The following is a 16,221-nucleotide window of genomic DNA, read 5'->3' as shown; positions in this document are numbered from 1 at the left end:
AAGTTCCCACTACCTGGGTTCCCAAGATTTCAGTCTGTCAGATGTCTATGGAAAAATACAGAAAGCTGACCATTTAATCTTAAATCTCTCATCCTTCCTCTTTGAAGTTGACAGTTTCTCAGTTTGTGAGGGCTTTGCATAGTGCAAAAAACACCAGTGAAAGATTCTACTAACCACTGTAGTACTACTGTATTTGCACTTAATTAGGAAAAACATCCCCCCCTTCCCTCCCCACCCTCTGTTCCCTGCCTCCCCTCCCCCCCAAATATAAAATCACTAGCCTCTAGGACTGACTTTTTTGGCTAACAACCTATACCAGGCACTAAACATAACACTCAATCTTCTTTTTCGTGCACAGAGTTTAGTCTTTGCATCTATGGTGATTTAAATCTGTCAAGTAAGAAGTGGACAGGACAAGGTTTTAATCAAAGTAAGGAATAACAACAGTTTTATTTAAAACTTCCAGTAAAGACGACCCACTAGTTTTGGAATAAAGTACTTAAAAGTACTACAGCTTAAGTGAATATAAAATATTAGCAGAAAGAAAAAAACCCCAAAACAGTAAAAAAAAACATTTTTAAACACCTTTTTTTGTTAAGGTTTGAAATGGTTCCAAACAGGGGTTTTAAGTCCTCTGAACATTTAACAGTTACTAACTTTGGCAAAACAAACTTCTCTTACAAAAATTAAAGCCTACTTCTGTTATGTAAACTGCATAAAACTGCTACATAGTTCAAAAACAGACTGTACAATTTGTCTTGAAATATACAGAACTGCAGTCAGAAGCTTAATTTTGCCCTCTTGTCAGCCATAAGAATTAACTAGCTGCATAACTGCTTGGGGGGGGAGGGGCAAAAATAAATCAGAGTTAAGATAAAGCCACTATAAAAACAGTAAATTGAAATACACAGCAAAATTCAGGCTTCAGTTTTGTTTCTTTAAACTAACACGCTATGTTTACAGTATATTCTACATTTCAGTTGTCATTTTCCCTTCCCATCCCTTCCCCACTTGTATACTTCTAAATCCTCTAATCTAACCTAAATCAATTCTAAAACTTTCAAATACACTGTACATACATTTAGCAAAAAGCAGACCTAACATTCTTACAGCAGTATGGTCAGTACACATTTTCAGAGAGATTATTACATGTGATCAAGACTAAATCATATTCTTTAAGAGAACAGGAGCTATCACTAGACAAATCATTTAACAATGTATTTTAGAAAGCCCATGGGAAGCAGATTTCCACACAGACTCTCAAGCCCAGAGAACACAGAATGATAGACAACAAAAGCTGAACATATGAAAAAGGAGACCTCAGAGTGCCAGCAACAGGGAGATCCCTTGGGAACACGGTGCAAGACTTTGTTTAATAGTTAGGGATGATCAAGACAATAACAAAGTCCTGCCAAAAGATTTGCAGAAATCAGTTTTATAATAGAATTTTACAATGTAAACCAAAAATTCTTGATGCCAACAGTATGTTAAAAGGTTTCGGTTTCCCCCCACCCCAAATCCAGCAGTTGGTCACAGAGGTTAAGTATTATCAAGGCTCTTATTCAGCTGTTACCAGTTCCTAAACGTGTCTGACTCATACATCCTTCAAGTACATGCAAGGCTGAAAAGTCTCTAAAACACAGAAGCTTGCGACTCTTTAAGACACGGAGGAAATAGGATTATGAGGTGAGCCCATCTGAGTGAGAACTTTGTCCAGCCACTGAAGAGGACCGTGCAGATGTATCTCAATCCAGCATGGAGTGCTCGTTACATCTTGGCGATGATATTCAGCTCCCCAGCCCTGGAAACAGTGATATGGTTAAGTTATCTGATTTAACATGGTCAAATAAATAAATAGTACTTTGATCATGTTGTTTTATGCAATACAGACAGTAACATATATCACTTTGTCTTGGGCAAAAGTCACTATTGTATCTGTTTACGCCAAGTCCTCTAACATTACTTAAACAACTGACACAGTTTTATAGCCTTAAAAGAAAAAATGCAAAGATGTAGTTCAGCTACAACTCATGGATCTCATGATGGTCCATGCCTGCACAACTCCCTTCTTTCTGGAGATTCCCAAACCCCTTCTCCTTGCCATTATTCTCTTGGAGGAGAAGGACCCAAGATAAATACTTTAAAGGAAGGCATTTAAATGCAAATAGATTGAGGCCCGCATTTAAGTATGTGAGCTCTTCTGGCCACTGGAAAAAAAAGTGAGAAAGATTTGAAGAGATGGGCTATAAGGAAAAGAGATTAGATTGTCCCAGGGGAAGAAAGTTTGAAGAAGCCTCATTGTTTTAAGACTAAAAGGAATGCAAGCTGCAATGAAATGCTGCCAGACACATTCCTAGGTTCAAAAAGAGGTGGCCACAGATTGACGTGCACCTAGGAAAAGGTGAGTTTCTTCAATAGCAGGATGGTGCACCGGAGATGAAGATAAGCCAAAAGTATCCTGGCCAGTTTTGTAGCCATAAAACAGCCACTGGATGCGATTAGTGCAGTGCACTTAAGAGAAGGTGTACCAAATGGCCTGGATATTCCCCCCCCGCAATACTATATTGGAAGAAGGTGGCAGTCACCTCCTAGTTGAGCTACTGATTAATAGGAAGACAATGATGGCTTCTCTTTTAAAATAAAGAGATTCAATTACAAGATTTAAATTCTTCCCAGATCACTGGTAAACTAAACTCAATGTACACGGTGCAATACAGTAAACTGTCTTCTGGGAAGACATCGGGGACAACAGATGGAGCAAAGGAATCAAAGGCAAGGTTCTGCACTGTTCCATACTAACCCTTAAAGAGACATGTCTGAAGCGACAGCCACTTAAGATTAAAATAATACTGGCTTCATCTGACAGCCTTTAAAATTTCTGATTACTCCTTTTATCCCAATGCACATTCCTCCCCCACCAAGTCACCTTAATGGATCATTGCTACAATCCTTACAAGTAACCCAAGAATGGAAGGATATGCTACAGAGCCCAGAGACCAAATGCCAACCATTTCTTAGGAGGAGGATGTGTATGCTACAGGGCAGGACTAGCTCATCCATTTAAGACAACCCTCCTAGGTCAGCCAGAGTTAATGATTTTAACTGTTTTCAGGAACAGATTATCATTGAATATAACACTTAGTTGAAGGATACAAAAGTAACCTCTAATACACAACTTGGCCGTGATAAGCAATAAAGGTTAGTGTGTTGTTTCTCTGGATCTAGAGTAAGTGAAGAGACGACGCTCCATATTTACAGAATGCCGCATAATTGCTTAAGCAAACACAAATATTCATTTTCAGTCTTGGAAAAATGGACTAAGAGGTGGGTAAATACAACATTTGGTAAAGGAAATATTAACAGCTAAAAAATGTGATGGCACCTACTCAGGTGCATCATTAAACAAGCCTATAAAAGCTAAACCCACATGAAATGCACCTCTGGACTACAGAAGTCTGTGCATCAATAAAGCAATGTTTGCCCAGAAGAACAGCTTTGTATATTTAATATTATGCAACAAACTTCTCTTTTATAGTGCTGTTAATACAAGCCGTTAAAATGTTTATTCTCAATGAAATACTTGATAGGTGAACTTCCCTTAAGGAAGGGGGGGCGAGGAGGGAAAGAAAGGAACTGTTTATAACATTATTAAAATACACAAATATCTCAAGATACTTCAAGAGGAAGCACTTATCTTTATTTGGGTTTAATTTTTGTAAATAATAACCCTTACTTACCTTTACAAAACTCATACGAATAGTGCACATCTTGGTAAGCTCATACACTGTTTCAAAGCCATGGTTCACTGACTGAGCCAGAAGCTGAGCAAACTCTTGGTTGTTGAATATTTTCAAACTGCAGCCACTGGGAATTTTGCACACTGTGGTCGGATGAAACCCATGGTGATAGTTGCAGTTCCGACTCTGCACAAAAATACTGCTGTCACTAAGGCATTCAGCATACACTTCTCCGCCAACATAATAGAGGTGAACTCCTAAGAGGGAAAAATATTGGTGATGGAGAGGTCAAATAAATACACAATACAAACTTCTTCCCCTGTGTAGTATGTTGATGGAGATACTTCCATGTTTTTCAAGCTCTAAGAATGCATATCGTGTTTCAATCTCTAGTCTGGATGATTTAAGGCTTTATTGTACCTCCACGTTCTACCAGTAAATTTGCTTTTCAAATCAACTGTTTAATGGCAACATTAATTTATTATAAACGCAAAGTATCAAATTCTACACATAACCGTCCTAGAAGGGGGATTTACATGGTTAGATAACCTGTTTAAACAGACAACCCGAGGATCCATATTTCAGGACACAAGAAGAAGAGACATCTCCTTCAGGCCCACAAGAGTCTTTAGTAAGTAAGGAAGTCCTGCCTAGGTCTGTATTGGATGCCCTGAATGCTGGCATGCATCTTAACATAGCTTCAATGGAGGTGCATTTCTAAGGGGTTGAAGCAGAGGAAAGGGTTTCCAGATGGATCCTCATTCTTGGGGTTATACCGGCAGCCTTTTCCTATGGCAAAAAAGCAAATGCCAGTGGCATAACACAAAGTGTAAGGAAAACTGAAATTTCTTCCCTCCAAACTCTCCGGCAGTTTATAAATTTTAGGAAGTGCAGAAACTTTTACTTTTGGGCTTAAATCCTCTTCTGCTGAAAGAAGTCATTTGAAAACAGCAAGATGGCAAAGGTGGGGAGGGAGGAGGGTATGGACAGAGGTTCAAGAAAAATCTTGACTATATTTAAATGCTATATCCCCTTAAGAATTTCCTGGTGACAAATTATGTCATTTGATTCACAAAACAATCTGTGGCTAACTTAGAGTTGCAAATCTGTTCTGTATTTTTTTTTTTTTTAATAAAGAATATTTTTGTGTGTGTATGAACATAAACATCAAAACCACACATTAGAAGCGTAACATTCCTGCCATCATTGCTTGTATACACTTGCCTTTTGAAAACATTTTTGCATTTTCCACCCTCCCTTAACTGTCTTTGCTTCTTAATCGGGTGCAGTTAAAGTTTCAAAAGGACTTTACTTGCAGCTTGGCTGTTTTTGAGAGTTTACTTTTACATTTGAAATAGAAAATAAATGCAGTGTTATGCAAAAATACATCAATATTTGTTAGAACAGGGTACGGAGGAAAGGAAGGAACAAGAAATATAATTTAACGGCACAGCCTAGGTGTACGAAAAACTGCTGAGGTCTGCAAAGGTATTAGTGTGGAGAAAGGTTTTCTAGTTAAAGTTTATGGGCAATATTCACAGGAGGACACAGGTTTGGTAGTACTGACATTTCTCAAGCCAAACATTCAAGTGCCTGGATCCAGAAACAGAATTAAAAACCCCCAAGTTAAATGCCCAGCAACATGCCTTCATGATGCAAAGTAACAGATGCAGAGATGCTCTGAAACAGAAAATAGTACGGTATGTTAATGCAGCATGGCACCCAGGCTAATAAGCTCAGCTTCTCACCTCTGCCAGCCAATGGGAAATGCCTCCTCTTCCTACCTCCAGATGTGGAAATCTACCTGGAGCCCTGAATTAAGTGTTTGAGTGAAAATGGGAATCCCAGCCCAAACTTCTTACTCCAAGACTTCTGTGCCCAGCTCATCCTTTTGTGTAGAAGTGACTGGCTCACTCTTTTAAAGAAACTCAGCTGCTAGGGAAGAAGATGGGGGTGATGCCTACTTTTTGTATGATCCCATAGTAGTTGGACCATTTGCTCAGGAAATGAGACATTATGGTTCAGGCTATAAGAAAAGCTAGGATGGACTTGCTTTCCACTTCTCCCCTTGAAACTGAGCCACTCGAACTTGGGCACTTAAATTCTGCCTAGATACTCTTTTAGATGACAAAGTTCCTTAGCAAAACCTGCCTTAAGAATCTTCCAGACAGCCATGTTGGTTTTCAGGGAGTTGCTAATATTATTAGGGCACACACTGCCAATGTTGTTACCTGGCTCCGTTAGAGGTTAGGTGTTACCCATCACATTTGGCTTCTCTTATTTGCAAGGGCAGTGCATGCACTGTTGGGGTACCACTTATGATGCTGTATCCCTACCAACCACACGGTTATAAGAAAAGGACCACAAGCTTTTTATCACAAAGAACTGAAGCTTGGCCAGGTTTACTGTCCACAAACAAGCCTAGACATCTATGACCAGCTGGTCTCTGGTGCTAGCTGAGTCATTTCCAGGCACAGCATAGGCATGAACATTCCTGGATTACGAACTTGATTCCTAAACCTGGAATAAAGTATTAAGGGTTTCCAAGGCCTTTTCATACTCTGACCAAAACTTGATGTTTACAGCATATACATTCCAGTTCTCACTAATTACTAGAACATATTTAGGTGATATTAAACTACATTCTACTTTTTACCAATCAGTCGACCTTTCCTACCTGTTCGCAATGTCATCGATGCTTATTTTGGTCTTTCATACTGATCTTAAAAATCAATTGATTCTTTATTTGCTAGCCTTGCAGGCACCTCTAAAACCAATAGCTCCTTCTCCAGCACTTCTGTGCAAGCCATATATGGTATATGCCTAGTTTCATATTCACCGGGGCTTACTTTGGTTTGTTAACAGAGCCTGCGTGATTTGTACATGCATTGATCAATGGTTGTATTAATTCATACTCCAGCAAGACTTACAGTCTTCACAGTCCATTTTATTTTAATATACATTTTTTTCCAGAGACTGTCACTCAAAACTTATACCTGGGAGTCTGGCCTGCCCAAACCTTAACTCCTCAACAAGCCTAACGTTGATTTAAAAAGCAATTCTTTACATTATTTGTATTATGGTAACACCTAGGGACCCTTTTATGCTGGGTCCTCACCATATATTTAAGAGATGACAATTCTGCATTTCATTTACATATCTGCAAAATTAACCATGCTGGCACTAAACACAAAATATAGCCGATGCCAGTTCTTTTGCAGGACACCAATCTAAGTCACAAAAGGGTAGATAGTCACATACATTCACTGAAAATCAACATTTCGGTGCTAAACTGCCTTTTCTGCCTTTAAAAATTTCTTCTTTAAAAATGTATAATAAATTAATTAGGTTTACATTTCTGCACAGCTAAGTTGTCTGTGTCAATAACTCTTAGTCCCAAAATAATTTGTTCAATTCTATGGTTCAGGTTTGAGGCTCATAAACCTCAATAGCAGAGCTCTTTAATTTTAATTAGAACAAGTGTTTAAGGCAGCTGGTTTCATTACAGTCTAAGTACCTTCAGACAATGAAAAAATTGATTAGAAGACAGAAAGCTTCCGACAATTATATAACAGGTGAGAACAGCACTTTGCTTCTAACACTTGGCAAACAAATTACATATTTGCCAGCATTCTAGTGAACACTGCACAATGCATGATAGTCTGGCCTTGAGGCAAAAAGCCCGGTTTCCCATGTTAAGCCAAAGAATAGAAACAAGACAGCGAAATGTACCTTTGCCAATATGCCGCCTTGTGTTCTCAATAGTGGAATTTCGGTTAACATTAGAGAGAAGCCCAAGGCAAAACCTGTTTTTGTTGTTTGAAGGATCAGTGAAACCATCCACCAGCACACTAGTGGAGGAGGCATGAAATGCCTCCCCAACACGATTATTGAGTTCATAGTAGACAATGGAACACCAGTGTTTCGGCTCTTCATAGGCAACTGCCTGAACATCTGCAAAGAAACAAAGAAAAGGTTGCAAATTAAAACAGTCCTGGAACTAATGAGTGGCTGAGCTTTAAAGATCTGTAACTTGGAGACTTTGGCTTAAGATCACTGAAAGGAGAGCTGGATAACAACTGTAATTAAGTGCAGTTCTTCTCTGATGTCCATCTGTGCTATGTATATTTTTAACTTTTTCAGAGCTAGAGATAGGAATTTGCACCAATACAGTGAAAAGTGAAGTCACAAGACTTACACAGAGAACACACATACACTTGTTATGAACTGAGAGAAAGGAGAGATATTGTATTTCATATACACATCCAAGTTAGTAGCTAGTCCCAAAGTAATGGACTATGCACTAGGTTCTCAGTTACCACACAATGATACAGACATCAGATACTGCCCTCTGCCCTGAATTCTCTCCCACAGTGGGGAACAACCTTTTTTGGCAGGCACACTGTACTGTAAGCCCCACACCCTACCCGAGTACCACTCAGATCCCCTTCACCTGCTCAAACTGTTGCCCTGCTTTCTGCTCCCTGCCTGATCCATTGCTATGCACCACATACGGTTGCCCTGTCTCAAGTGGCACAGGCCACAGGTTAGCCACTCCTACTCTGTTGCATTTTGACCCCAGGGACTCCTACCCTTTTTTCTGGTCCACAAGCAAGAAATCTGCACTACAGGGCTGGGATGGGCTGACCCCGCATGCTGTTCCCACTTGCGGCAAGGGACTCTGGTAGGAGTGCAGGCACTGCATCCTGTGGGGCTGGCTTGATACCCTGCCACCACATGTGGCCAGGGACTTGGGGGCAGTGGGGAGAAGAAGCACTATTGGGCTGGGTGGGACTGTTACTGCATACTGCCACCACCTGTGGCTTGAGACTGGGGTGGGAGAGTGGGGAGCTGCATGCTATGGGGCCAGGCAGGGCTAGCCCCACTCACTGCCACTACATGCAGATCCAGGAACTGGTATGCTCCAGGGAATCCAAGGACCTCCCAACAACTCCACACACCCCACCCTGCATCATGCCACCAAACATACCCAACACCCTCCACCCCAATCACATACCCCACACACCAACCCAACCACACCCCCTAGAAAGACCTAGGATGTTCTCACAGCCTCACAGGAACAGCTTTAACTCAAGAAAACAGGTGTGCAAAATGCACTGGTACCCAGGTGGCAGATTTGTCTTTTTGTACTAGTAGAAGACTGCTTAAAATCCAGAAATTTTGGAATTCTTTCCTGTGCCAGCAGTCACCTAGTTTGCTATGTCCTTCCCCAACACTTGCCCCAATGGAAAAAACAAAAAAGGTTTAGGCTATGGAGCACAATTACACAGGTTTTCAAAAATATAACCACAATGATGGGAATTTATGACACTATGCCATCATGTATGTGGAACAATTGAATGCCATTTGAACAAAGATGCCATGAAATTAAGAGTATATATACAAGAATTTAACGTAAGTCATTACAATTCTTTATCTATTCAACATAAGCCAGTAACAAATTTAAAAATTCATGATTTTGCAAAGCAATTATTTGCCAAAGTAACAGAGATCCCTCAAAACTTTCAAGCTTTTGGTGACAGCATGATTTATTATTTGCTCTTCTATAAAAACTAAATTTAGCTGGCAAATTCTTCAGAAGTTTGGGAAGCTGGTGCTTCACAGCTTGTCAGTTGAAACCCTGAAATAAATACATGGTTGCATGGTTGTTTTGAATAATGCACTGAAGTTATTTTTCCTCCTGGATGAAGGAGCAATTCTCTACCAGTGGAGTTGCATATGGGACATCCAACAATAGTGTGCACTACTTCAGACACCTACAATCAATGTGCATTTTTAAGTACCCAATATAGCAACCTATTATTAAACTGCTTTCAAATAAATGAAGATAAAGGATAAGGTTGGTGTATATATGTGTTCCTTCATGAAGACTATCTTCATTCTTAATACACAGATTCAGAATCAGCACCCTAATGCCATGAGTTGCTAACAGCAGGCCAAAGTATGAAAAATGAAAAACAAAACTGGGATTGTGGGAAACTTATTCATCCAGCCAGCTGATCCTTTTCCTAACCTTACTAAATCTTTCTTAAAAGTGATGCCAACATTTAGTATTTTCCTTTGCAGGAGACCGTTTCTCATCCAGACAGTTTTTTTCTGACAAAACAGACATGAACAGAATTTTGAAAATATGCAAGTGAAAGATAAAAAGGAGCAATACAAGTAACAATGTCAAGTGAAGATGTATTATAGATGAAAAACCATGGTGAAGGATTTTTCTGGTGATATTAGAGGTAGGCTTGGAAATGCTGGAGGAAGTTTAAGTTGTCTAACAACACTTTATTTTTCTTTTTAGCCTTTTAAAATCAATGTAAAAATAGCCTTTAAATGACTTCTAAGGGGTTACTACACTTCACTTTGGCATTAAGATGCCAGTAACTATCAAAGCTACAGCTCTGCCCCAGTTCTCAAAGTCAGGAGGAAACCTTGCCAGCTGGCCATTCTTACAGAATGAATCATATCTCTCTCTCACAGATTTCACACTAACTTCCTTGCATTTGCTTTAAGTCATGCAGAGCAGGTGCGTTTTGTCTCTCCATTCCCAGCATGGGCCAACAATGGAAATTACCCAACTTCACTGACAGGATGCAGCTTGTTAGGTCAAATCTCTCAAGACTAACAGATCTCTACAAAGAACATGCTTCTAAACGTTTACAACCAAAATGTTGAAAGGTATGCTTAACGTAAAAAACTGAACAAAAAAAAAAAAATTAAGGGGGCAATGAGATACTGACAGTGTCAACATGTAACAAGGCTAGCCATAGTACAGAAATAGAAATGTACAGAGTAAAAAAACATTTAAACTTATGAGCAGTTGTCTGCTCATGTTTATTTTTCTTCCCTTTTCATCGAAGAAACAGTGGGTTAAAATAGGGAAAAATAATGAAATTAGACATAAAAAAAGGGGGAGAGGAGGGAGAAAAGACGTCTCTCCTTTAACCATTAAAAAATTAAGAATAATAAGAAACATGTAAACCATTTCCTTTGGTTGTTAGTCTCATATAATGCAAAAATTCCAACAGCACAAACATAATGCATCGTTAAGAAATAAAATGTGCAGAAATCTGCAGACTTGGGCATCAACATTGATAAACGTACTTTAGGCCTCTGTCAAATGCAAGGAACATACACAATAGCGTATGGATCAGCAAAACAACTGAGAAATGTCAAAGAGTATGTTTATCAAATGTGAACTCACTCTAAAGGAAGAAATTAGTTAACTCAGATGGGACCAAAGTTATTTCATAAGGGCAGATATACCTCCTAAACCCAGACAAAGTTTGCAGCAAAACTGGTACAAAATTAAAGTATAGCTAAATTGTTCACGGGACTATAATTATTTGGTAATAGCACTCAGCTCTGCTCTCTCTCCTGGCAGCATGAAGCCATACAAGTGTACATTTTCAGAGGGGACCACTTCTCACTGTGTTGAATGTACTAAACCCTTTACTCAGCAGTCATCTGCAGCACATTAAAAAAAAGCAGGGTGTTAAAAGATGTTGTGCCACAGGATATAAAACAAAATGAAAAAGAAAAATTACAAATTCTTCCTGCAGCAAAACCACTGGCAGCAATCACATTTCTTTCAAGCTAATTGGGGCCATACCAGGTCACTGCTTAGATCTGGAGAAGGGGGAGTGTTGGTCATGACTTTCTTCACAATCCCCAAGAAAACCCCAGGGTGCTACAGGGAGTGGTGCTGGTGTATCATTAGGTTGTGCCCTTCTCTAGCACTCACAGCTGGGCCAGCGCAATAGCATGGTGCCAAGAGAATGTTATTGGTTGTGCTTTCTTTCAGGAGAAATAGTATACAGATGCCCTGATCACCTGCTTAAACATTTCATGGATCATTTCACAAGTGGGATAATATTAGTGCCAACATCCTGATTAAATGTCAATTTAGGCAGTTATGTTCCAAATTTACTAACTCAACAACAATTGTACATGTTATGAACAGCAGTATCAAGCACACCATCTCAATCAATCAATACCCCTAACATATTAAGAACAGGCAGTGACAGGTATCACATGCCATCATGCAGTTATCATGCTACCACAGGAGCAATTTCACTTCAGTGACTACATGTCCTGGATACACAGTTTGTAAAATCTTTTTGGACTCCCTCTGGTTGGAAGTCAAAAAGTAAAACATGACAAACTTACAACACTCTCTGTGTTGCTTTAAAGCTTTTGTACTTAGGAGCATATACATTTCCCTCTACTACAGAAGAATCAATATTCCCGATAGTTTTGCTTACTGTCTATAGTTACATATTCCCATAAATAGCACTCATCCAGATCAATGCTTACTGCATAAAAAGAAAGGTAAGCGCTCTTTACACTTTAGAAACCAAGAAGAGGACACACAACAGGGAAATGTTTTACTTGCCTCCTCGGTTTATTTCAGGAGGAATTGAGGGAGCCATCATGTTGGTGTCCATTGGCTGGGAGCCATCCTGTGTCATCTGATCTTCCGGAGGCAGGTAAGCAGGAGGGGGAGTATCAGCTAAAAATAGAAAAGGCAGAGATACAATTCCTTCCCCCTCTTTAAAATATACATACATATCCACAAACACAGCTTTAGCTGGGAAATGTTTCCAGTCTGACTCAGCTATAACTTCCACCCACTCATCAGAAATCTGAGAAAGCAATCACAGACCTTGATTCAGGGAAGCAAAGAATTACTGTGCATATTAAGTTTAACTGCAATATAAATTACTGTGCCTCTGTCTGGCCACAAATAATAGCTTGGCACCATTTCCACTTAATAGCACCTCACAAGTTTATGGCACTGTACACGTATTCATGTCTCTATAAGAAAAGCGATCTGCAGTTCTCAGGATCAGGTCCTAAATTAATATTTAATATGAAATATGTGAACAGAAAATAAGAACAGGGTTTGGAGTCAAGAGTTTCTAAACCCATCAGTGCCATTTTCAATATGGTCCCCATTAGTGTAATATGCAAGTATCTCACATGTATTAAAAACATTATCAGCCTTCCTGTGATGCATCATCAAGATTTTATAGATGGGGGACTGTGACAGAAATTTAACCTAAATCCACAGAAGTACATAATTTCTTAACTCTCATCTAAATGAGTGCTTACACCAGTGCACTCTCACAGGTTCAGTCAGTAGTTCAGCTCAGTCAAAGGTCTCAGAAGCAGCTGTCTACACTACAGAGCTGAACTACCAGCTGAACCTGTGAAAATGCACTGGTGTAAGCACTGCCAACAGAATGTGACCATGCTTGCTGTGATGCTGAAGTTACATTTAGAGCTTTTCATGCACACTTGCACCTCACTACATCTTAGCCGGGCTGCCCTCTGGGCATCAATTCCACACTCACAACACAGCTCCCTCAAGTACTTGCTGGAAGGAGATATACAATAGCCTCCTAGCAGGTCAGAAGAACAGTAGAAGCAGTCGCTCAGTTTCCTGCTCTCCTTTTCCAAAATGAACCTAACCAATTTTATAACAGAAAATCCCTTCCTAATGTTCATCAAGCCTTTGCTGTGAAGCGTAAGATATGAAAACTACCACTCAGCTTCACAAATTAAGACTGCAGCCTATCCTAGACAACTCCATCAGTGAGTCATTAGCTAGCTATCATGGCAAGTAACCAAGAGGCAAGAAATAAGAGAACTATGTTTCCTTTTGTAAGCAATTTTGTTCTTCAAAATGTCAAGCTAACTGAAAGAAAATATAAAACCCTTTAAAAAAAACCCTCTAGTAAGAGCTAAACTGCCTCGAGTCTCTATCCTTTCCATTTGAATGTGCAAGTCTCTCCCTTTCTGGGCATGCACCCTAACAGAACTTTTAAGTTCCTGTGGCATGGACCAAAAGTTTATTAGGCTTCTAAACACAACTGTTTGTCTGTTTGCATCCATTATATTAATAATATGCATATGAGAAAGTATGAATATGTAGTACAGCTGGAAAGCCAAAGGCAAGGGCAACCCATTAGCCAGCATCTGTGATATTTTTAAATCACTAGGTAACAAGCCTGCTCCCCCTCATTATTTTCACAATTGGGCCCCCTTCCTTCCCTACTGACACAGATGGATATCTGCCAAGAGACCAGTCTCAAGGCAATGACTTAATATTTTCAGTCAAGGCAATAGAGGGGTGGGGGATGGAGGGAAAGAGAGGTGCAGAGGGGATGACAACTGGAAGGGGGTTCAGGTGAATGCCTTTTACTCCTTCATTCGATTTTTCCCCTGCAGCTGCTGATTCTGTTTTACTTCTAGGCACAGAACACAGGATGACAGACTCCTCAGAGACCAAATCCAATGAACTTCCATAAAGCAGCTGCTGAATGACACATCCAAGAAAACCTATTTCATTACAAACCAAGTTCTTTTGACTAAAATCATGCCTAGTCTGTACTACAGAGAAGCAGGTACAAAATGCTGGTGCCCACTGCCTGCAGTCCCTTCACCACCAACTCTTTTTAAAGTTATGCTGAGCCACTACATCGAATACATGTCAACTTCTTCATTATTTCTACAGGTAAGCTTGCCTTTCTTTCCCCATCTCCAATGATTTCTATGACCCGAACTGGTGAAGAAACAGAAGTCCTTCCATGACCTGAATTGCACACAACAAAAGTTTTGCTACAGAATTTCCTAGTTTTTCAACATAGACTTGTGCATACAGCACCACCCTCAGAGATCAGTGATCTTCATACATCAGGGAAAACCTTGGGGATAGACAACTATCAGTAATTACCTTCACTCAGAATACCCGTTTTACATAAGAAACTACCAGTACTTTTGCAAGCTTGCCTTTCCCTTTCTATCCATTCCCTCCTCTAGTCTCTATAGGGGGCAGGCACACATGCAAGTGTTTACTTGCAGTGTGTTCTACTCTCAGTTTTTAAAGGTCCAATCAAAAAAGATGGTCTTTCAGAGGCTGCTTTCTATATGGTAATTCTCCATCTATGAGCAAAACACCCCTGGTTTCCAAAATGTTACAGGCAATGTTCAAAACTGAAAGGATAAGGTAGTTGTTCCACTGCCGTTAGTAAGCAAAATATGCTGAATGCTTCTTTCCAAGGCCTGTACTGTTTTTCAGCCAAAGTGTATTTGTTTCTTAGAATTACATCACCATTTGAATAAATTTAATCAACTAGTGGTGGTGTGATCCCCTTGGGAAACATCTTTCTTTTGTATAACTGTAATCTAATGCTGAATTTATGTTTGGGTCTCCTTCCACAACAAGGATGATCTGTAGCAATATTTCTCTAACACCCCTCTCCCCCCAAACCTCTCCACCCCCTACAAAGAAACAAACAAAAAAAAAAGCTACACCACAACTAAATACTTCAACAGGCAATTTAGACAAGTTTAAAAAGAAAAAAAGGGAAACATTTTAAGGAAAAAAGTTACTCAAACTTTATCTGCATTGGAAAAACAGGAAAACTAGATGTGCTATTGTTAGTCAACCCTATTTAATGGCAACATTGCCTGATGATGACCATCTCTAAATTGGCTGCTGGACATACTTAAAATATTGGCTGCTAAACAACTATCAATGAAGATTTGTATATAACTAAATATGGTATTGCAAAAACAAGGTTTGTCAGCATGGGGGGAAGTCCCTCATCTTAAGATCACAAGGAACCCTCACTAAATACATTGGTTATCATTAAACTGCTGCCAAAAGCAGCACATGCTCAGTAATGGAAACTGACTATGAAGTTGATTAAATGCAGCTAACACCAAGCATGACTATTAAAAACATGATCCATATGGGGTAAACATACTGATGGGACCTTTTTTTTTTTGTGGCCTCGAAGAAAAAAGGTGCTCCCCCAGGAGGTAAATGAACACCAGGCCTCAAAGTAGTGCAATATAAGATCGACACTCAGAGAAGCCAGAACAAGATCCGATACCCTCCCTTGGTGGCAAAAATGCTGATAGGAACCCACCACAAGTACAGGGTAAAACAGGGGTCGGCAATGATTTTAGACAGAATAGTAAAAACACCTGCAACCTTGATTTGTAAAATGTTGGCATGCTAGGGGGGACAGCGAAGGGCCTGATCCTTGTTGTGGCAGCACAGCCATGGTCCCTTTCCCACCATCCACCCTAAGGCACACATGCCAAGCAAGATGCCTACACATGCCACATACTAACACCCATGCTGGGAGTTGTCTACCCCTGGGATAGGGCAAGCCATCTGAATAAAATATATGCTGGTGCCCATTACCTGCAGTCCCCTCACCACCAGCTAGCTCTTTTTTAAGTCATGGTGAGCCACTACACTGAATACATTTCAACTTTCTCTTCACTCCCACAGCTAACTCTCACTGCTTTATGAGCACTTGTGGTGTTCTGGTGTGGTTCCAGAGGACTGGAAGAGGGCCAACATGGTTCCCATCTTCAAAAAGGGGAGGAAGGAGGACCCAGGAAACTATAGGCCAGTTAGTCTTACCTCAATCCTAGGCAAGCTGTTTGA

General features: G+C 40.0%; 1 protein-coding gene across 1 annotated transcript in view; it reads right to left on the bottom strand.

Annotated features, from left to right (window-relative positions):
• Positions 1-419: 419 nt before the first annotated feature.
• The window catches only part of SMAD1 (SMAD family member 1), a 65,835-nt gene continuing 50,033 nt past the window's right edge, over positions 420-16,221 (bottom strand). Inside the window, exons 4-7 of the mRNA XM_019534434.1 lie at positions 12,148-12,264; positions 7,470-7,691; positions 3,738-3,994; positions 420-1,801 (exon numbers count right to left, since the gene is read on the bottom strand). Of these exons, the coding sequence (XP_019389979.1) occupies positions 1,658-1,801; positions 3,738-3,994; positions 7,470-7,691; positions 12,148-12,264 (740 nt within the window). The 3' untranslated portion in view covers positions 420-1,657. The remainder of the gene's footprint in view (positions 1,802-3,737; positions 3,995-7,469; positions 7,692-12,147; positions 12,265-16,221) is intronic.

Source organism: Crocodylus porosus, unplaced genomic scaffold (genome assembly GCF_001723895.1).
Source record: "Crocodylus porosus isolate Cpor-Errol unplaced genomic scaffold, CroPor_comp1, whole genome shotgun sequence".
NCBI lineage: Eukaryota > Metazoa > Chordata > Crocodylia > Crocodylidae > Crocodylus > Crocodylus porosus.
Note: the sequence above shows the minus strand (reverse complement) of the source record. Positions and strands in the feature narration are given on the sequence as shown.